Below are 23,924 nucleotides of genomic sequence, written 5' to 3' on the forward strand. Positions count from 1 at the left end.
ATTTTGCTGAGAGAGAGAGAGAGAGAGAGAGAACGAACACAGATTTTGGTAAAATTAGGTGACTCTTTGAACATGAAAAAGGCCTTTGCGGTGTCCATGTCTGCATCAGAATAGCATAATCTCAATGATGACATTTTCAAAAGGTTAGCTCCCTCCAATTCACCACTAAAGGAAGCTAGAGAGGGTGAGCACTGGGGAATGGATGGGGGGATAAGGGGAAGTGCAAACCAAGTTCCAGTACTGTTGGTATGACCACTGGTCTTATTTAAGTTGCTACTAATTTTTGTGGTAGAGAATATAAGTTTGTAGTTTCACACATGGTTAAAAAAAATAAGTTGTCAAATTCTAGAAATCTGTTTGAGTGTCCCTGGGTGGAGCAAAGAGTTAGTACACCAGGCTGCTCCCTGAGGTTGGAGGTTTTTTGAGTCCACAAGGAGGTGCCTTAGAAGAAAGACCCTGGTGATCTCAAAGACAGCCATCGAAAATCCATGGAGCACAGTGCTACTCAGACATGCATGAGGTCACATGTGTTGGATTCAATTTGGCAGCAACTGGTATATTCTGGTTTTAAAAGTGAGAAATTTAAAACTTCTTTTGCTTTGGGAAGAGAAGCTTCAGGAATCTATTGTTCTTTATTTATTGGTCATTTTGGTTGATAAGCACTTAGAATTTGGTTATCTGTCACGCTCATCTTTATTACCATAAGAAGCTTTTAGGACTAGCTAAATTTTTTCAGTGAGAATTAAAAAGCAAAAATATTGTATTAGTCTATTGTACAGAGTTGTATATAGCCTGTCAGGTGATGGAGCAAAGTGGTACTCTCAGCCGGAGGACCCTATTGAGAGTTTTAAGAGACTAAATCCGTACAGGAGCAGGCAATCTCGTCTTTCTCCTGCAGGAAGCAACTGATAGGTTTGACCTATAAATGGTAGGATGAGAGGAAAGCACTAGAGTGTTGGAATTGTTTTGTACTTTCTTTTTGACTGTATATGAGTGGACCTATTGGGTTACACACTGGACTACGTAAAGGTTGGTGATTCAAACCCACCGGCTGCTCTGTGGGAGAAAGATGGGACAGTCGGATTCAGTGAAAATTTATAGTCTAGGAAATCCTAGGGATAGATATCAATGTGGATCAACTTGACAGCAGTGTCTGTGTATCTGCACATTCAGAATTTGGGTATCTCAGGAAAAAACTCTCTACACATTTAAAATTTTTTGACTTTATATTGCAAGTTAGATTTCCATTCAGCATTTATACATGTTTTGTTTCAAGCCATTGATTACAATCCCCATGATGTGTTCTAACATCTCACTTTGCTCCCCAGTTTCTTTTCTACCCTTTCCTGTCTACTGAACTTTGACCTGGTTAAAAAAATGTGGCCCTTTTAATCACAAAATATTTACCATATAGACCTAGATAGTGTTTGAAAACAGCCAGAGGCAAGAGTCCATATGTAGCCAAAAGGGTGACTAAGGCCATTGTCTTGAGGGTTCCAGCAGTCTCTTTCTGATCAGTAAGCCTGATTTTAAAAAATTTTCTTTTTAAGATTTTGAATTTTGTTGCATTTTTTTCTCCCACTCTATCCAGGACCCTCTATTGTGATCCCTTTCAGAGTGGCCTGCAATAGTAGCTGGGCCCCTTCTATTTCTTCTGGTCCCAGGGTGGTAGAGACTGGGGTTCAGGCAGCTCAGTAGTCCCTTGGATTTATTGTTTCCATCTATTTTTTAAAATATTCTTCACTCTCCTCTGGACTGGGAGAGACCAGTAGTAGCTGCTTGCAAGATTTTAAGACTCCAGTCATTACTTATAAAAGTAGAATCTAGAACATTATGTTTATGAAATATGTCAGTTGACCTTGATGCCCCACCACCCACAACTGTGGTCGTAAGCCTCCAGGCCAGTGATTCATTCCCTCCTGGTGTTTGGTTATCGCTAAGAAGCTTATAAACTTTTGCCCCTTGTTTGCTCTTTTATAAACATGAAGATGTTACAGCGCATACACAACTTCTAGAATACCGTCTGCTGCCAACCCCAATCTATGGCTGCAAGTATTGTCCCTGTTGCCTACTCATACCTGTTCCTCTCTGGGAAAATTTTATAAGGATTAATTTTATATATATATTGTTTGAAAGTATAAAATAAATGTCATGAGTCCTGGCGGTGCAATGGCTAAGTAAGTGATCAGCTGCTAACTCAAAGGGCGGTGGTTTGAGTATAGCAGCCACTCTGCTCAAGAAAAGACTTGGGAATCGGATCCTGTAAAATTTATAGCTAGGTAACCCATGGGGAAGCCTACCCTGTGGGGTTGCTGCAAGTCAGAATTGACTTGAGGGCACATAACAATAACATGCCCAATAAAGTATGTTTTATCAGACATTCATTTTACGAAATTGGAGTGGGTCCAAGAAAAGAGATATTTATGAGACTTTCATAATAATTAAATTTGTGCATCTTGCCTTTTACAGAAAGGATGACAAATTGTGAAATGTTTCAGCATCTGTAATTATTAAGAAACTATGAATGAATGTGTTGTGTACTTAGCACTCAGATTCTATGGGACATAGAAATTTAAGGCAAGACTCCTCACCTAGAGTGTTTTGAGTCTGTTTGGGACATAATGAATTCTTCAAACAACTAGCAACATAAGACCAAACATAATTAAACACCAATATATGATGACAATATGCTACTTGACTTTAGTTTTTAAGGAGATTAATAAGATCTTGGTAGACTTGCCAGCAAAAGCTTCTGAACAAACGTGTTGGACTGGACTCAGTATAGTGGGGTTATATATTCCATCAGTACGGTATAGATGGTCAAGCATGGAGATAAGAATGAGCATGCTGTCTCCAGATCAAAAAGCAAAAGAGCTGACCGGAGTCAGTGGAAATCTTAAAGAAATATGACTTGTCAGGGAACCCACTGGGTTTGACAGTAGTTCTTCCGCTACCTGGCTGGTCACGGTGAAGTCACACAGTATTTTACCGAAAAGTCCGTTCTGGATTTTTCTTAGATGACTCGTATTGATACCTTTGTGATATCTTCTTTCTTGTTATCGCTTCACCAAATGTCACTGGACATTTCAGACCCCAACAGACTTTTCCACAATTAAGTCCCTGGTTTATTTTACTGAGAAGCTTGAGCCTCACAGTGTAAATTAGGCTGTCCAAACTTCCTCCTTCTTCATTCCTACTTCTTTGCTCAGCTTGGCGTCGGTCCTTCTGTAGATGTAGATATTTTCCTTTCCAAGATTAATTCCTCCACCTTCTTTGTATAGCCAACTTTGACCTTTCCTTCCAGAAGTTTCCTCAACGTCCTCTAAATCCCTACCTATCTTAGGTCACTGTCATAATTTATTAAGTATCACAGTTATTTGTAAAATATTTCACTCACTGGATTGCAAGACTATGTCTTAGGTTCATCACTGCGTGTTTACCCCGCACGCTCACAGTAAGTGTCTGGATTGTTACAGTGGCATTGTGCCATGGAGAACCTTAAAAGAGGCGCATCAGGACATGGGGAGCCTAATATGTTAATTGTAGTTTCTTTTTCTCCTCAAGGGAATAAAAGGATGAAAATCTGGATTAGTCAAAAATCATTGTGTCGTGAGACTGAGTGTTAGAGAAAGCCGAGCGTCTGCAAGGCAAGCAGATTCTGTCATCACCATTTTAGTTTGAGGTGATGTATGCAATACTGGAAAAGAACAGAAAGGTGAAATACATCTTAAGGACATGAGTCATTTCATGACTAGGGAGGAGGGGGCTAGGACTGGTGTTAGAGAACATTTCAGTTAATGAAAAAAGTATTTCTTGCTCGTAAAATAACAGTGTTACCAAATAGAACCAACCTCTTTTTAATATTTCACAATTTTACTTTATTATAAACTCCCATTCAACATCAAATGTATATTGTGTACTTGGCTTTGTACTAGGGTTCAGGCACTAGAGAACTTCGAAAAACCCTGTCAAAGAGTCTGTTACAGTTTATCAGGCCCCTATAAGATAGATCAGGATACTCTCTCCCCCCAGGATTTCCAAGGTTGTAATCTTTGTAGAAGCTAACTGCCTTATCTTTTTTGGTGTAGGATGGGTGGCAAGTTCAAGAAACTTTCTGTTGGCAGGTGTGCACTTTAGCAGTTGCACCACCAGGCCTCCTTTAGGAAACTCATGAGGGTCTGAAAATAAACATTCTTAATACATTGGGACCCATGCAGGCTGTCGAGACAGGGATAGAGCTGTATCACAAGATAAAAGTTAAACAATGTAAACACCAAGAAAGTACAATTGTGAATTCTAGAATACAATCTATTATTTTATTTTGCTCATCATTACACATACATGTCTTAAGGCTCTGTCTTTTCACTGTTAAGTGTGCCAATCCTCCTAGCTATGAAGGCAGAAGGCAATGAAATGGTTATAATTTATTGTGAAGGATTTTGCCTGTAGAGCCTCAGCTTCTCTTACACCCAAGTTGAAACACAGGCTACTCTGCAGGGAGCCTTCATAATATGCATTTTCCCCTCTGGGCGAGCAACTCACCTTAGTTAGTGCTCGCGGGCACAGATGCTCGGCTTTCTCTGACACTCACTCTCACGACACACAGGTCACAGTGAATTTCTTCATGAAAGAAGTTTGACACACACTTCAGTTGTTTGATGGGCTGATTTCAGAGAACAGCATGCGGCTGTGAAATTCTGTTTCCTGCTCAGGAAAAATGCCACAGCAACGGTGGCGATGCTGAGCACAGCGTAGAAGGGCAGCTCTGTGGGACAACTCCAGTATAGGAGTGGTTTACTCATTTCAAAAAAGGTTCAACTTCTCGAGCGAACAAAAATATTGACACGATTCGTGCACTTGTGCTTGAAGACCAACGATGGGCCACTGAAGAGATGGGGAATTTATCTAGACTATCTTGGAACTCAGTTCACATTTTAACAAGATTTGGGAATGAGAAGGGTCTCTACGAAATTTTTTGCCTTGGGTTCTGACTAACCAGGAAAAAGCACGTCAAGTGGAAACATACAGTGTTTTGAAAGAACAGCTCCCAAACTACCCAGACTTTGTCCCACGGTCATTCCTGGTGACGAGGCATGGTGCTATTACAGCCACGAAAGCAAACGTTAGTCAAGCCCCGTGGAAGATGCCATCCTCGCTTTGCCCCCCAAAAGCTCATAGAATGAAATCAAAGATCAAGGTGATGCTCATTTGTTTGTTTGTTTTTAATGTGAGGGGGCTAGTGCATTTTGGAGTTTGTTCTACCATGTCAGATTGTTAATCAAGCTTTCTATTTAGACGTTCTGAAAAGATTGCATAACAGTGCGGGACCAAAAAGGCCTGATTGGTGGCAGACAGGGCACTGGTTTTGCCACCATGGCAACACGCCTGCTCACACAGCCATCTCAGTGAGCCCATTTTGGCGCAAAAGACAGCATACCTCTCTTGCCTCACACATCTTATTCCCCTGACCTTGCTCCGTGTGACTTCTTTTTGATTTTGCGAATGGAGAGGGACATGAAAGGACAGAGATTTGAAGATGTAGAAGAGGTGAAGAAGAAAACGAGGGAGGTGCTGTTGGCCACCCAAACAGATGAGTTTGACAAATGTTTGCAAGAATGGAATCACAGATTTGACATATGTAGTAAGTATAATGGAGAGTACTTTAAAAGATGATAAGGTGGTTTGTACAAAAATTCTGGGTTTTTTTTTAGGGGGGGGTGCCCCCTCATATAAGGAATCTCAAAGTTACTTTGTGAGCTCATTAGTGCTATAGGATATTTTTATAATAAAGTTTATTTTGATATACAAGTGGGTACACAAAGAACAATGGAATTTTTATTTATTTTTTTTTCCCAAATCTGGTACACTGAGATGGCTGAACAGGTGGATTGTGGTGGTGGCAAAACCAGTCTCCTGCCTGCCACAAATCAGGCCTTTTTTGTTGCACTCTGTTACCTGATCCTTTTACAACCTCTAAATGGAAATCTTGATTAATGTCTGACCTGGTGAACAAACTGCAAATGCATTACGAGTAGACATTCTCCTCTGATCAGGAAACGAGGTTCCAGCAAAACAGCCTTTATGACAAAATCAACAGTGACCAGAGAGAACCCTCCCGGGCGACGCCATTAGGTGCACTAAGAGTGAGTTGTTCGATGCTCGCCTACAGGAAAAAATAAGTACTGTGAATGCTCCACTCTGCCTAGCACAATTCCGGGTTTTTGGGGGGTACCCTCTTGTATTGACAAACTGCTTTACAGATGTCTTAAGGTTGTATTGCTCTAAGATTAAACCCTAGAGTCAAGTCTATGTGGAAGAAGAAGAAAATCTTAGGTAGGAACAGTAAAAATTACCATATATACTCGAATATAAGCCGACCTGAGTATAAGTCGAGGTACCTAATTATTAACTGGGAAACCAGAAAAACTGATTGACTCGAGTATAAGCCTAGGGTGGGAAATGCAGGATATGAATTAACACAGAGACCAGAGGGAGAGACGGAGCGCAGCCACAGACACATCCTTACCAGTTCAGCTGCTGGCGTAAGTGAATCACTACACTACGGGTGCTTCTGCGAATTGGAGCCGTCCACGTCATAAGATGGCTCTGATTGGTTAGATGTGAGTAAACAAACATTCAAAGCCCTGCAGTGTCAGCGGGGCTTTGAATGAACAGTAGAGGAACAACAATCACCTGCGAGATGTTACACCTCACTGGGGTACCACTGGCCCGTATATAAGCGGAACCCCAGTTTTTCAGCACATTTTTTGTGCTGAAAAACTCGGCTTATATACGAGTATATACGGTAGCTATTTTAAAATCTAAAACACCTCACCTCTCATTTACTAGTTTTCTAACAGTGTATTGCAGTGGCAAGTCTGCTGCTGCTACTACAAAAAAAAAAAAAGTTTTCAAAAGCAAAGCTGTTACCTGAGGACGAATGCGTTCCTGACCCAAGTCATGGTATTTCCACCCACCCCAGAGGCCTGAATGGAAAAGTCGGGCAATGATTAAGGAAGACCTAAGAAGAATCAAGTCTTTGAATAAAGTGTTATTGAAGAATATTGAAAATACCACGAACTGCCAGAAGGACAAACAAATACATTTAAAAGAATTAAAGCCAGAATGCTCCTTGAAAGTGTGTCTTGTGTATTTTTCACGTATTATCAGGAGGGACCCGTCCTGGGAGAAAGGTCATCATGCTTAGTAAAGCCGAGGGTCAACCAAAAGGGGAAGATGCACAGTGAGGTGGGTTGACACGTGATGGCAGCAGTGGGTTCAAACATAGCAGTGGTGAGGGTGGTGCAGAACTGGCCCGTGTTCTGTTGTTGTCTTGTACCTTGCGTTGCTCTGAGTTGGAACCAATTCGATGGCACCTTACAACAACAACGACCTTTTTTTAATGAGAAAATTTACCCTCAGCAAACATTTACAGAGCTAGATATCTAATACAAAAGTATCTGAGTATGGTAGAACTATTTTTAGGTTTGCTTATTTTCATGTGAAGATTTAGCTTGTAAATGCTGCCTGTTGATTATACTGTCTGAATAATGTGCTAGAAGAATTTTTTGTTAATGTGAACTTTTAAAGCTTGCCTACAAATTTTAAATCTAGATTTTCAGTGCATTTTCAAATTGATATCAACATATTAGTCTAAAATGTCATTCAAAGTGTGTCTATTTATATACTACAAAACTGCTGAATTATTATAAAGTATCTCTTTAACCTAAGTTATTCATAAAATGAAGAATAGTGGAAAGATATTAAAATGTTTATTTTGTTTAATTAATATAACTATAAAATAACAGATTTTTTCCCCCAAAGAGTTTTTAATTACAAAACTATATAAGTTTTGTGGAAAATATAAGCAAGTTCAGCCATAAAATTTTAAATCACCATATCTTACCAGAGATAACTCCTGGATACATTTGATACACTTTATTTCTATGGTTTTTATTTGCATGTACTTTTTACATGATTGAGATCATTAAAAATGTGCAATTTGTTTTGTTAAAAAAATTTAACATCACAATATAAAGTTTTTCACATCTTGAAAGATTTTGTAGCATAATAGTAATAGGTACCGGTTGTTGATGAATGTAGATATACCATAAAATAAAAATTATTTCATAATCACTTCATATATATCGATCACTGTGCCTAGGTATCTTATGCCATTATCTATGACCCTCAGAGCAAGCCTGTCAGATACAAGGGGGCTTCAAAAAATTGGTGGTAAACTTTCATTTTTTCCATGAATTTGAGAGAAAATAGAATCTTTCCTATTCACTTTCTAAACCCCCCTCTTAAAAAAATTTTTACTTACTCTTTTTCTAATTGCTAAATTTTCTAGTACTTTGGAGTATGACCCAATCGTCTGCTTTTTTTTCCCCCTCCAGAATTAACACATCTTACCAGAGTGCCTTCAGAATTCAACTCCTGAAAGGCTCTTAGCTAACAATTTAGAGCGCACTTTATAAAGACAAAATTTACTTCCCTGGGCTAACTGGTAGTTTTTGTTGTTGTTTTCATATCTAATTTTATGCTTCCTAAAATCTTACTTAAACAGAACTAGAAAGCTCTTGGCTCAGTGTCCACTCTGTGATAGAAAAGTGCTTTAAATGAGCATGGCGTACCTCTGGAGTGATTCCAGGTGGAGAAATTGAAATGCTCGCTCAGTTTTTCTTCTTAGCCGGTCTAGCTAATAGAGTCATCAGATAATCTTTTTTAAAGTATGTAGTTCTTAGCTCAAAGATTTAAAGAATAAAAGGTAGCTCCAATCAGTCTTTTTTTAATGCCGTCAGTCATTTTTTAACCTAGCAAAAGGGCGAATGGAGGGGAGTGCTACAGAAGACGATGGCACGTGATCCTCGTGCTCCCAGCGGGTTGGGCTAAACTGGTGCTGTTGGCTGGTACCCATCTCTGTAAGGACTGTACTAATGTTGTATCTCAGGTACAAAGTTGATCATCATGCAGTAGCTGTTAGAAAAATGGCCCAAGCAAAAAGGAAACAGAATCAGAAGGTTAGATAAAATGGAAAGACATCAAAATATGCCTTCATACCCAGTTCTGTCATTTCTCATACTGGAAAGAACTGTTTAATTTAAAAGACAAGGCCACATTTGGCAGTTTAACCTGGCCCGTCCAAGAGTGCCATCGCAACATTTGTAACTTGAAGCCAGTAAAGAAATTAATCAGCCACTACTAAGTAATATATCGAAGTAAACTTTCATTGCTGTTATGCTAGTCCAGGTAGACTAGAGACAAAAATTCATAGACACACTCGTGTATGGGAAAGAGGTTTATGTACAAGAGCAGTTGAATATTGAGAAAACATCCGGCCCAGTCCAGATCAAGTCTACAAGTCTGATAGTAGCCCACATGTCCGTCACCAATCCATAAAATCCTAAAGACTCACAAAACATATGCAAGGACGCCGAATGCAGGAGGATCACAGGCCAGTTGGGTGGGAAGTCTTGTGGGTCCAGTGGCATTGTAAACAGCTCAGTGCTGGCAGGGGTCTCCATGTGCCTTCTCCAGTTCCCAGGGCATGGGGTGTCTATCAGCATTGTGCCATGTGTCTTGTCAGTAGAGCATCTCTCAGGTCGTGAGCAGAGAGAATGTCTCCTGCCTCCAAGAGTTCCCAGAATCCTCAGGAGAAGGCCATGCCCACACAGAGGCTTCATTAGCTATAATCCGATTGACAGACTAGACTCCACCCCTTCACTCTTAATCCTCTACGTCCCAAATTGACACCAGATGATGTAACTAATAACTACCACAACTGTTACATTTTTTTGGGTAAGAAACTTACACATTGTGTAATATGTTGCTTGGGAGATTAAATTTTATTTGAATCTTTAGTGATAACACATACAGGACTCATATCCATTCTGGTAGCTTACTTACGTATAAGATAGCCAATAAAATGATAACATAATGCCTGTTTTGTTGCTTGGTGATACTGTTAATTTGAACTTCGTCTATTAAGTAGTAAGGGATATTATAACTGACATTTTGTAATTTACGTTTTGAGACAGAAAAACATACATATATTACCATCAGGTTAGTTTTTTCAGAGTTAGTTTAAATAGTTTATTCTTGAATGAATGGAATAATTGAACCTGTCTAATCTTAAAAGATAATTATTCATTTTACATATTAAATGTCACTGTTTAGAAATTTGTACCTTGGATTTACACATATTTTTACATACAGCCACTTGTTATAAATTGATCATGCAGATACAAATGGGATAATTACATTTTTGAAATATACACTACTATGATGCAACCAGACTAGGCCTTATCTAAAAGGTTAATTTTTAAAAGTATGTCAACATTTTCCAATAATCCATTTTTAATGTTGCCTTACTGAGGTATATTTTATTACTTCTCTGAAACAAGTTGGCACAAAATTAAGTTTAATCCTCCTTGACATAGTGGGTGGTGTGTGGCTCCAGGAAACAAGGAGCTGTGGAACTTGCTGAAATAGTGCGTCAGAGTAATTCTCCAGCACCTCGTTGATTGCATGTGACAGCGAGAACGTCATCAGATTTAAAATAAATAAATTTCCTTTTTTGTGTTCACAGGAAACCTATCCAGTTTAAGTCGTCTTGGTCTGAGATATAACCGGCTGTCAGCAATACCCAGATCATTGGCAAAATGTAGTGCCCTTGAAGAATTAAATTTAGAGAACAATAACATTTCTACTTTACCAGAGGTAAGAAGTGGACTAGAGAAAGCTTTAGAAAGAACTCTGCAGTAGAATGAAGGGAAAACCACTTTGACTGGGATCACGTAAATAATGAATATGGGACGGATGAAGATTACAAATGAGAAAGAAAAATTCCAAAGTTCCTAATAAACCCCTTTACCCTAATGAGCAAAAGAAACCCAGGAAGAAAAGCAGCTTGTCATTTGCCTTCAACTTGACTTAGACTCATGTGAGTGATAGTAGAACTGTTCTCCACAGGATTTTCAGGGACTGATTTTGCAGAAGGAGCTTGCCAGCCCACTTCTTTTGAGGTGCCCCTAGATGGACTTGAACTTTGAACATTACAATTAACAGTTTAGCTTGTTAACTGTGTCTACCACCCAGGGTCTCCACATTCCCTTTTAGTACCATATAAGCTTTCTCAAATCCTTTTGGAAAAGTTGTAAGACTGCTTTTAAAGCCAAACTACCCCCCAGTTTAATTGTTAAAAGGTAGGATGATAAATGTAAATGAATAAATGAGATAGGACATATTATCAAAATTACTATTACCTGTAACTTTCTTATGACCATATTATTACCCTGTTTATGAAATAATATTAAAGCCTATTTAGTATATACCAATCACCAACTCTGTTATTTTTTTAAACAAATTTAAATTTGGGTTTTCTTGGTTCTATTTATAATAACATATTTACTTATTTTACTTATGGATTGAGTAGGATACAATTTTTTATAAACAAAACATTTTCAACATTGTTTATTATTTTACTTATTGCCATTCATGATCTAATATTTTAGCATAGCAAACAACTTATGATATCCTTTCTTATTGTTATTCAAGTAAAGTATCTTATTGTAGTATTCTAACAAAATTGTGGACTTATCAATTGATTGTAGGATCTTTTTTAAAAATATTAAATAAGTTATATATGGGTAGCTCCATTTAACATGCTTGTTTTTAAAGCCTGTTATGTTTTAACTGTTGCTATGCTTTGAGCACATGCAAATTCAAACTTCATATATGCATATGAATATGAGTATATGTATGGATTAACATATGCATGAGTGAAGATGCTTGGCCAGCTTTAGTAAGGTTGAAAACTTTGATATCATTATGCTTAAGAGTGAATCTTGCAATTCAAGGATTTTTTTGGCAATGAAAAGAAATTAGTAGTTAATGGGTGTACCTTTTTGGACAGCAGTTCTCAACCTGTGGGTCGTTGTGATCCCTTTGGGGGTTGAATGACCCTTTTACAGGGGTCACCCAAGACCATCAGAAAGCACATATTTCCGTGGTTGGTGGTCACCACAACATGAGGAACTAACTGTATTAAAGGGTTACGGCATTAGGAAGGTTGAGAACCACTGTTTTAGGAGCACTAGTGGTGTAGTGGTTTTGTGTTGGGCCTCTCACCACAACGTCAGCAGTTCAGAACCATCAGATGCTCTGAGGGAGAAAAAGACAAGACTTTTTCTATTGTCTTAAAGATTATATAACCTTGGAAACCCAGAAGGACAAGGGCAGTTCTACCCTGCCCTATAGGGTCACTATGAGTTGGAATCAACATGAAGGCAGTGAAAATGGGTTGTTTATTTTTAGGATACAGGCATTGTGCTAGATACCTTTATATACCATATATACTTGAGTATAAGCCAACCCGAATATCAGCTGAAACACCTAATTTTACCACAAAAACTGCATTTTAAATGTACTGAAAAAACTCGCCTTATACTCACGTATATGCGGTACCTGCATTATTTTGTAACTGAAAGAAATCAAGATTTACTTTTGCCAAAGAATTCTAAAGACGATAGCTCACTTCAGTTTGGATGTTGACGGTGTGTGTGTTTATAAACGGACCTATTTTCAGAAGAGAAGCAACGAGGGAAGACCTTGATTGGCCTTTTTGAAATATAGGAAAGCATTATTTAAAAGTAGTCTGTGTGCTTTGGAAGCAGCACATTCTTAGTGCAAATATGTAATGATCTGCATTTATAATAAACAATAAGGAAAGCAACAAAAATCCATTAGAGAGCACTTATGAAACATTCAAGGTGGGTTAAGCAGAAAAAAAATCAGGGAAGTGGTTTTCTATCGGACTGGGACTCATGATGCTACAACCAGAGCCAACAGAATGACTCCATGCTTTTTCCATTTGAATACGATCTAGAAACAAAGCAAAGACATCTAATCAGTTTAAGAACATGCTGTGCTCAAGGCATAGGGCTATGAGCTCTACATCTATTTTTTTATTTTCATAATTTTAAACTTGTTGCTAGGCATTTCATCTGATAGATCAACAAATAGCTTAAAAGCAGCTATGCTTTAGCCCATTTGTTACCAATTGTGCAGATAATTTTCACATTTGCACTCAGAATATTTTTCTGGGAATACAATGAGTATCTTAATTATTTTAATAGTAATAATTTATCAGAGGCCATAAAGCTGGTAAACAGAAGATTTGAGGTAGAAACCCAGATGTTTGAATCAAGCAATGATAAGGATCCCCAAAGTTTCACAATAAGACCTACAGACCTAAAAAGGAAAGGTGGGAGACTTGTCATATTGTTGACCCTTCTCTTGTAGCCAGGTATCGGCATTTCTCATCAAAGTAGATCCATTCAGTAAGTCAATTGCAGTAGGAAAGGCATTTTTGCATAAAATTCTGTAAGTCTCATTTCCTTTCCACAAAGGAGAATAGAAACATTCTTTTTCTTGAATTGGCTGACATGCAGCTTTCTTAGCACCACTCATACTGTGCTCTTTCTTTTGTCTCTGTACAACAGACAGATACTAAGAGAAAGTTTCAGTTTGTCGTGTACCTTCTATGAAGTAGTTGTTTCAGCCCTATAGCTGACCTTACAAATCACAGTGACATATCAGATGCCATGTCTGGAATTGAATCTTGGCAGACGAATAGCGTGTGAACATTTTAAAAAACACAGGCTCTTGCTTGTGCTTTCATTCTAATCTAAGATGCCTTTTCCCTACTTTTCTACTTTTTAAAAAATCTAACTCACTCTCTCAACCTCCTTTTGGTTTTTCTAGTTACTCCAGTACTTCTTCTTTTCTTTGAATTTAAGTAGAGAAGGGATTTGAAGTTTATGTCTGCCGTTGTAAAGCCATTTATAGATTTCTCTCTTTTAGTCTCTGCTGTGGACCTACCCCCATCGAGTGCCCTAGGCCGTGCGCCTTATGGGAGCAGATGGCCAGGTTTTCCCTCCTGCGCACTGGTGGTGGGTTCCACTGCAGCCTCGTCTTCCCTGAAACCTGTGACATCAGTTCACAATGAGTCAACTAAGATTCAGAGACGTTCATTGCGAGTAGTGACAACAGTGACGGTCTCTCTAAAACTTATTCTCATTTTGTGTATGGAACTGCTTCCTATACAGATTAAAGTTGTTACAGTGCTAATTCTTAATCTTGATTTCATTTTTTACAGACTCTTTTATCAAGTCTTGTGAAACTGAATAGTTTGACCCTCGCCAGAAATTGCTTTCAGTTGTATCCAATGGGTGGCCCCTCTCAGTTTTCCACCATATATTCTCTCAACATGGAACACAATCGCATCAATAAAATCCCATTTGGAATTTTCTCAAGAGCAAAAGTATTAAGTAAGCTGAATATGAAGGTAAGTTTGGGTTTTCTGTTGGGGAGGGACACAGAAAGCACAACGGTTGACAGCATGCTTGCTAACATTTACGCTTCCTCGTGGTGGGGGCAAAGGGAGTCATGCCTTGCTGATGAAACCGCAGTCGGCAGTGTGTGACAGCCATGTGCTCCTGGGGAGAATGACGAGACGATCTACTCCTCTAAAAAGATACCATCTCAGAAACCCACAGGGGCAGTTCTGCCCTATCCCTTAGGGTTGCTGTAAGTCAGACTCGACGGCAGTGAGGGTAATAAGTGATCTACATGGAATGTTGTGGAGCTATTAGAAATAGTCTTCTAAAACAGCTAATGCACCGACATATTGTAGTCAAACTCTGCACAGATGACAAGGAAAACATTCTAAAAATGTTAAAGCATGTAATCTTCTCTCACAAATATTTTTAAGAACCCTTTTTGTTATGCTATTTAATGTGTTAAATGCTCCTACTCCTCATATATCAACTATCTTGTTATCTGAATTCTGCATTGTAGAAAATATGTTGACATGTCTGTTGGTAACAAGCACTGAATTGTGCTGTGCTAGGTGAGCGTTCCTCTGGCTGTGAATGATCTGTCGTAGTTTGGCAGTTACGTATTGATGTAATTTCACAGGTAGGCAATGGCGTAGCAGCCCTCCATTTTGTGATCAGATGTAGAAATCCTGTTTCCCCTAACGGTGATCTTCCCATAGCAACGGTGTCCTCAAGTGATTTGGTGTGTACGCCCGCACGCTTGCATGCGCGCGCGCGCACGCACACACACCACCTCCCCCACCTCCCCCAAATAATGCTTGTCTTAAGAGCCCTGATGGTGAAGTGGCTTTGAGTCATAAGGTCAGCAGTTTGAAAACACCATCTGCTCCCCTGGAGATAGATGGGGAGCTGCAGTCTCAGAAACTCACAGGGGCAGTAAAGTACTACCCTGCCCTGTAGGGTCACTAAGAGTTGATATCGACTCAATGGCAGTGAGTGTTTGAGTTGATGTTTATCTTTGAACATCAGAATCATGTATGGGTGTTTATTAGTTTTCATTTTTTTGTTATCTGTATTCCACAGTGCATGAGTTTTACATTTATGATAAGAAAAATATAGTGATTACAAAAAGAAATAAATGAAAAATAATCTAGCCCATTTTGTTCTGTTGTAGTGAATGAAGTTTAGGTCCAAGAGCAGATAGCTGATTTGACTGCACACCTCTGCCTTTGAGCGGATTCCAGCTCATAATGACCCATACATACGGGGTTTGCGAGGCGATAAATCTATAGGAGTAGGTAGGCTCTCTCACCTGGGCGGCAGCGGTGACTGTGAATTGCCAACTGTAGTGAGCATCTAGTGCTTATTCCCCAGGGAGTCTTTGGCTCACAGTCTAAATTTAAAACTTAGTAATTCACACTTGTTCGTAGATGTAGTGTTGTGTTGCAGCTCTTAGGATTATTTGAGGTATATAATAAGAGAACTAGTTGAAATTCAAGATAATCTTGTAATCATAAATATGAAATGTATTGTTACAAAGTTGGTTATGTGTGAGATTCAGTAGCAATAATGCCATTCATTCTTAATACTCAGTTTGTAATGACAGGCTCAGATACAGTGGTCCAGGTATTCATTAGTTTTGCCATGATAGACATTTTACGTAGTCCTGGTGTTACCATACTATGTTAGTTTCAAAAGGTTTGTTGTTTACAAGGAAATAAAAACAAAGCTTTGCATAGAGCCTTGCCTTAAGTTTTCTTTAATATCCTGACAGATGCTTGACAAAACAACTTCATGAAAGTAGGCAAAATAAAGTCTGACAGTTTTTCCTTACAGGCATTTTGTCTTATAAACATCAGTAATACATTTTTTTAAAACTATACTTTCTCCTACCATAACTTTGGGTACTTTGGCCATAAAAATCTTGCTTACAATAGGTAACATGTTGGAATATTTTATTAAAACAAATAGTTTAGACATGACTTGTTACTTCATGTATTAATTAAATGGGCAGGTAATCCACATGGCTTTCAAAAACAGAATATGCAGGTAAGAAACGATGACATAAAACGAAATCTCATCACTGTTAGCATTTTGACATGTATTACTGATACCTAATTGGAACTAACGGCTCCAATACTCCCAACACATGGAAAAGAATTGTTCTTATGGAAGTGTTTATGAGTGAATGGTGTAAGGCAGGAGCAGAGGTAGTGATATCCGCGCCAACACCTCCCCTCCCCCACTCCTCTCTAATCAGCATGGTTAGGTTCCAGACACCAGGATGCAAACATTGGTATGATTCAGAAATGGAAGATGATCACATTGTTACATACTGTCAGACCACCTCATCACATAACTATCAACTGGGCAGTCCTGGTCCAGCCAAATGGACACATCGGCTGGACTGTCACAGGCAGCTCCCTAGTGGTCCTTACTGTCTAATGCATGTCATTAATGAAAAAACTAGCCTGATAGGTGTTTTAAACTGTTGTTTTTAACAAGAAATGTTAAATAATGAGGTAGTTGATAAAGCAAGGAGTAAGTTTAATATATTAAACTATTTTGCACCATGTGTAAAGCTATGCCTTTTTATTAAAACAAAATTAGGATCATACTTCACTTAACTATTTCATATGCTTTTATTATTTAATATGACCATTTTCTTAAGAACTTTAGCTAGGATTATAAAAACTAATGGGATTTAATTAGCTAATGCTAATTAATTAGTTGTTTTGAGTTTTGCTTTTCTTCTCTGACTTGACTGCTGAGCGCCTCTGGGGTCACTGGGTTCATTTGCATGGCCATGCGAGCTCTATTTGGCTGTTTCTTTTGCCATTGTGCTCATATCTTTATTGGAGTTTTCACATTTATGCAGTGGCTTTTATCCGTTATTGTGAAAGAGGGAAAACACTACATTTACCACTAGGCTCTTTGAAATCTCAGGTGTGGCTTTGTATAGTATACTTTTCCCTTTTTATTATAGAATCAAAATAATGTATTAATCATGTGAAATTGTAGCGGCATAGGGTTTGTGTTTTCTACATTTAGGTATCAGAAAAGGGAATCAGGTGTTCGGTTTTAAGAATTATCTTTCTAAAGGAGAATATATTTTGGTTTTGTTTTTGTGGATTTTTGTCTTTAATATTTAATTTTTTCTTTGGTAGGACAATCAATTGACATCTCTTCCCTTGGATTTTGGAACTTGGACCAGCATGGTAGAATTGAATTTAGCCACCAATCAGCTCACAAAAGTCCCTGAGGATGTGTCTGGTCTTGTTTCTCTTGAGGTAAATATGAAAGAGCAACTGGAACTACTCAGACTCTTCCAGTTATCTGACCTACAAAATTACATCTGAAATGTGCAGTCTCTGTTTGGATGAATAACCTCTTTGGAAATCACAGACCTCCCTAAAACTTACAACCCGTTTAGGAGGATGAGGTGTAGATTTCATTAATCTAAGATTGATGCTTGTGAATCTTTTTGCCCGCTAAACAGATGATAGATTGGGTTGAGTGCAGTAAGGTATCTTTGAAAGTAAAGATCCCTAAAACATAACATCTTTTACTATATATTGTCTCCTTAGTACTCTTCAGGGTGCTGTACCCTGTCTGCCAAAGTGACCATGGATCCCTCGTCTGGGATTCAGAACTCTCCATCTGAAGGCTTCCTCTTACATTTCCATCCTAATTACCCACACAGTATGACTTTGTTACTAATTAAATAATAATTTTCTTCGTTAGTATGTATATTTCTAACTGTACACTCTGGAACGCCATCTTCTCGTCCCTTAATTTTACATGTAAAATTGTTTTCCAAAATTAAGATTCATTCAGTTGTCCCTGTGTGTTCAATCTTACTCCTCTTCTCTGGATTCCTAGAGTTTCATGTTTGCACCTCTTTGGATGAAAAAGCTTACTAATAGTAGATAGATAGATATATTTCCGATTTTTCTCCTATATTAATGTTTCAAAACACTAATTTATTTATACTTTTGTTATTTATAAATTCAAATAAAGTCATAAGCCTTGAAGCCAGGCAGATCTGGGTCCACTTCCAATTTTATCTCTATTGTTATGGGTTTATCCAGCTCGTTTCCTTACCTGTGGATTGTAGATAACAGTGATTACCCTATAGAACTGTGCTTAGGATAAAATGTCCAAATGCACACGAAACAGTCCAATGTCCTGCTAATATTAAACCCAGTGCATTGCAGCCGTTACGGTTTTCTTGGACGCACATTTATTCCAGTACGCTGTTAGTGCCAGTGGGGACTCACGATGTTCCTCTTCACAGTTATGTTTGAACCCATCTTAGAACCCTGTGTTAATCCATTTTGTTGAGAACTCATTTTCACTAACCTTCTACTTCACCAAGCATGATGTCCTTTTCCAGGGACTAGACTCTCCTGATATCATATTCACAGTACAGGAGATGAAATCCCTCCAAGTAGCATTCTAGTAATTTTTCCAAGACAGATTTGTTTGTTTCTGATAATCCATGCCACGAATACCATAAATCAAATGCATCAGTTATTATTTCTAATAACTATGGGTTGTATTTTTTTTAAGTTAAATGTTTTACCTAATTGGACATTACCCTCAATATTCACTGTTGTGGAAAATTAAAATTGCTTATGTTAAGCCACAGAATAGTGATTCTATAACTATTTCCTGAATTGACAAATGCTGTCGATATTTTCTCCTAGGTTTTAATATTATCAAACAACCTTCTGAAGAAGCTTCCCCATGGTCTGGGAAACCTTAGGAAGTTAAGAGAGTTGGATCTAGAGGAGAACAAATTGGAATCCTTGCCCAATGAAATTGCTTATCTTAAGGATTTACAGGTAAAATACTTTGATTTACAATTGTATGATTAAATCTTTGGACTCCATTCCAAATTGCTTGTATTCTTTAAGGAGTGGGTATAATTCTGAGATAAGAGTTTTCATTTAAGTCATTGGCAGGGCTGAGTTATATGTTCAAATTTGGGGGCTTCGAAAAGCTCATGGAAACATTCAATTATCTTTTTTTTGCCCCCAACAGGTTTTTTTGGCACTATTGTTCCCATATCATACAATTCAGTAGTTCAAATCCATCAAGAAGAGTTGTACAATCGTCACCACAATAAGTTTTAGGTCACTTTCTTCATTCTTGTCCTCATTATTATTATCTCCCCATTTCCCCCAACCTTCCTTGCCACACCCCAAATTCTGTTATCTTTTGAGTTAATTTCTCTACAAACTTTGTGAAGCATTTTCTATAATCTATCTTTTCTTGACAAGTGAAATTTTGGAGAGAAAAATCTACAAATTAACACAAAGTATAATCTACAAATTAATAATTCACAATTTATTGTATTGTTTAGTAGATGTACAGTTTTAAGTATGCATCAGTTATAGGAGATCTATATGTAACTGTCTTTTATTTTGTTGATCTTTTAGAAATTAGTCTTGACAAACAACCAGTTGACCACTCTTCCTCGGGGCATTGGTCACCTTACCAATCTTACACATCTAGGCCTTGGAGAGAATCTACTTACTCATCTTCCTGAGGAAATTGGTATGAACCCTCTGAGTGCTGACTTTGTGCTGATGCCGGTCTCTGACGTGCTTACGCTGTGTTTCTGATGAGCACGACATACTTGTTTTTCTAAATTAAGGTCATAGCAGACTCAATTTCTTTTTTTAATTGAGCACCACTTTAAATATTTATCCTAACACCCCATGAGAGATTTTATTTGATAGTGTTTCTAACACTTTTTATATGTAAACTAAATTTAAAATAATTATATTTCTTCCAAATTTAGAAATTACCTAAGCTTGAATTAATTTAAAATATTTTCATATTACTTTATATAATCAGCTGATCATTTTTGAATTTTAAGTAGTACAAGCCGCAATCTCGTTTTTTTTATTTTTTATAAAGAGTTAGTTCGTTGTTGTCACAGAATAAGTAAGAGTATTGGTGCTTAAATTGGTCATTCCATGTGTTACTATTTTGTCTGATGTATATATACCATGTTGTCCCAGAGGCACTATAGAATTAGTGGTTAAGAACAGATCCTGTAATAAAATAGTATCCAGCCCTACTCTGTACTGGCCTTGTGAATTTGGATAAGGTACAAAATCTCCAAGCCTCAAGTTTCATATTTGTTAAATAAAAATGAAAATGGTAACTTCTCATAATGGTTGCATTGAAGATAAAATAATATCTTAAGGAAAATCAATTCATTACTTGCTAGCTGTTATTTTATTTGACTTTTGCCTGCTACTGCCTAATACTTTAAATGTTGAATTTTAAATGTGGACGACGCATGGGTAGCTTTGCATTGGTGTTCCTAGTATATTCATCCAGCCTCAAACAAGTCATTGAGACATTTGACTAAAGTACATTGTCCAAAGACATCTTAGAAGGAAAATTTAAATATTGCATAAATTGGTTTTTAACGTATAGCCAATTATGTGTTAATTCTCTTAGTAAAGAGGCTCCTTGTACATTGTTAATTATTACTATGAGGCTGTCACATTGCCTACAAGAGAAAAGTCATCCTAGTCACTGACTAGATAATAATCTCATTTTTGGAGCTTTGAAAAGATGTTGACGTAAGCTGTCCTACAAGCTGTACTACAGAATCTTTGGTGTTGGCGCACATGTGTGTATTTTTAAATCACCAAGCTTGAAAGCTTACGATAAAGGAAGAATTCCTTTTATTTTGGAAACAGTATTAAGAAATGGTTTTCAAACTTGTTTTCATAAATCACCAAAGCAGCTTTAAAAAATACTGGTGCTTAAGTTGCAACCCCAAATTCTGATTTCATTGATAAAGGCATGACGTGAACATCGGGATTTTCTCAGTAGCTCCCAGGTAGGTTTTGAGTGGAGAAGGACTCGGGCTTGGCAGTGAGAGGGAAGGCCCTGTGCGAGTGGGTTGACTGACACGGTGGCTGTGAGTGAGCGGGCCCACGCAGAGCAACGAGCGATGGTGAGGCAGTGTCTCCCGCTGTTGCGCACAGGTTCGCTGTGGGCCGGAACTGACTTGCTGGCTCTAACAACACGCAGCAAAGGCTGAGCTCCAGGCCACCGAGAGTTGTGAAGCTCTCTACAGAGAGAGATATGCAGAAAGGTATGGTCAGAGTATACAGTGCCCAGCTTAGTATTTCATCTAGTTGAACTTAATAAACAGCAGCAGTGTCTTCTTTTATATCATAATTCGTTCTCTTTTTTGAAAACAGGTACACTGGAGAACCTAGAAGAATTGTATTTGAATGACAACCCTAACCTGCATAGCCTTCCCTTTGAGCTGGCGCTCTGCAGCAAGCTTTCCATCATGAGCATTGAGAACTGTCCACTCAGTCACCTTCCACCGCAGATTGTTGCTGGGGGGCCTTCTTTCATCATCCAGTTCCTAAAGATGCAGGGTCCCTATCGTGCCATGGTCTGACATAATCCCCTGGTCCCACACACTGTTCCAAAATAGACTGCCATTAATGTTTCATATCTTTATCTGTATCTATTTATGTAGATAATGATAGGTATGGCAGATTTATAAAGGCTGCATTATGTGTTTCTGCTAATAGAGGAATCATAGCCATTTAGTTGTTTTTTTTAAATTCTGTACAAAAGCTTATATAAGTTTTCTTTGCTGAACTTGATGGATGTTTTTTCTCGTGTAATCTTATATGCCAGTTTGCTTAAAACATTTGCCAACAAATTTAAGAAGTTATTAAGTGTAAGGAGCAGAGGTAGTATAGCTAGATATACTTTCTCTTGGGAAAAATGATGGGAATTTTGTTGCAACTTTTCATATACACTTTCCCCTTCCCAATTGTCGTATCTTTATAGTATCAGAGACCCGGAGGTAGAATTTTTCTTTAACTTATTTTGAGATTTGAGATTTAAATTTTATATATTGTTTACAGTCAGAGTAAATCACTGGATTATTTTTTGTTATGTTTTGATTTGCTCTGTTTTAATCAATCAAGTCTAGAATTTATATCCTGCTGACGAATTAGGATCAGCTGGTTTAAATATCAAAAGCTATTTGCTTGGGGGAAACAGCTGGCAAAGTGAAAAGATGCAGTTAACCGTTCCAGAACTCCTTCCATTGATCAGTGTGAGGCAAAAATCTTGAGTGATTTTTGGGTAGGGGGAGAGATGGGTACTAAGACCATTTCTAGTATAAATACCTTTTTCTTAAGCTTAGAGGAACCAAAACTTCTAGTGAAAAGTTTTCATTTCTGGAAGTTGCAGATCCACACAAACTAACAATTTGAGGGGGGAAAATCACATTCTATATATGTATATACAATGCTATATAGATATGTATTTATTATATCATAAACTACAATAGGTAACTTTTAAGGATTTCTCCCTATCCTTGTACAATGAAATGAATGTTTTTCTTTAAACACTGCAATGTATGTACGTTTCAAGGTTATTTAACAGTGTGCTATGGTTTTATATCTTGACTTGCCTTGTACTTCTTTCAAGTTTGGAATATCTGCGTCTAAGCACAATATCCTCCCACTGTGCTGTCTTGCTGCTGATCTAAATGCACTTTCCCCACGTGTGGGGCACTGCTTCCAACAGTCCAGTTCAGTACATTCGTTTTCGTCTCCTCTCTCCGTTCTTGGCACTTGTTATTACAGTTCTTGAAAAGAGGCGCAGTGCACAGCAGCCTTGTTGGTTGTTCAGTGAAGCTGTCAGATGTGCATGTGCTATTTGGTGTATTTTCTTTTGCTTTACTGCTTTTAAAGGCCAGCAGTATTGTAAGTGTGCGGCCCTTATACAGTACTCTGACTTTTGGTAGTATTGGTCTAAGTCAGTTTAATCACTGAAGAGGCTCAAAGAACAAGTACATTCTAGACATCATGCTAAAAAAAATTTCCCTATAATGATTAAGCATAATTATATATTGCCTCTTATTTTTTGGCCAATCAAATGGACATTGTGTTTTAAACAACAGATTTTTAATTGGGGCTATAAAATATTGAGATACAAATTTGGAGTGTTGTTTTTATTTTCCCTTGGCATAAAAATTCAGAACTAGGTTTTCGGTTGAACCGATCTTCTTAATTGGAGTTTTATAAGAAGCAATGTGGAAAGGGAAGGCAGGTGAAGATATAAATCCCTAGGATGCTTAAATGTGCTGTAAAACTATTGTAGATGTCACTGGATCTTACCAAGTAATATCCTTCCTTCTTTTTCCCATCTACTGTGGCTTTTCAGTTAAGATTTTGTTTATAAAAGAAATTCGTTTATCACAGCTCTACCTAGAGCTCTCGTGTGTGCGTTTTTTTTTTAAATCTCATATCCAGGTGTGTTTAAATATTAAGGTGATAGAACATGAATTTAAAGTCAGTTGCTGTTGACTTCTTGAAAAATACCATATATACTCGGCCGAATATCAGCTGAGGCACCTAATTTTTCTACAAAAATGGCATTAAAAAGGTGCTGAAAAACTTTGCTTATACACGAGTGTATACAGTGAGTATGGTTGTTATTTCTTGAAATGAAAATCGATATGGTTTCTAAAATATTTTGGTTCCCCTGCATTGACTTACTACATTTTTTACAGCA

The 23,924-nt window shown here is 37.9% G+C and overlaps 1 protein-coding gene across 1 annotated transcript in view; it reads left to right on the forward strand.

Annotated features, from left to right (window-relative positions):
- The window catches only part of SHOC2 (SHOC2 leucine rich repeat scaffold protein), a 90,814-nt gene extending 67,204 nt beyond the window's left edge, over nt 1-23,610 (forward strand). The window contains exons 4-9 of the mRNA XM_075533359.1: nt 10,592-10,722; nt 14,162-14,350; nt 17,510-17,632; nt 19,052-19,189; nt 19,787-19,904; nt 21,578-23,610. Coding sequence (XP_075389474.1) covers nt 10,592-10,722; nt 14,162-14,350; nt 17,510-17,632; nt 19,052-19,189; nt 19,787-19,904; nt 21,578-21,786 — 908 coding nt within the window. The 3' untranslated portion in view covers nt 21,787-23,610. The remainder of the gene's footprint in view (nt 1-10,591; nt 10,723-14,161; nt 14,351-17,509; nt 17,633-19,051; nt 19,190-19,786; nt 19,905-21,577) is intronic.
- The last annotated feature ends 314 nt before the right edge of the window (nt 23,611-23,924 follow it).

Source organism: Tenrec ecaudatus, chromosome 16 (assembly GCF_050624435.1).
Source record: "Tenrec ecaudatus isolate mTenEca1 chromosome 16, mTenEca1.hap1, whole genome shotgun sequence".
Lineage (NCBI taxonomy): Eukaryota > Metazoa > Chordata > Mammalia > Afrosoricida > Tenrecidae > Tenrec > Tenrec ecaudatus.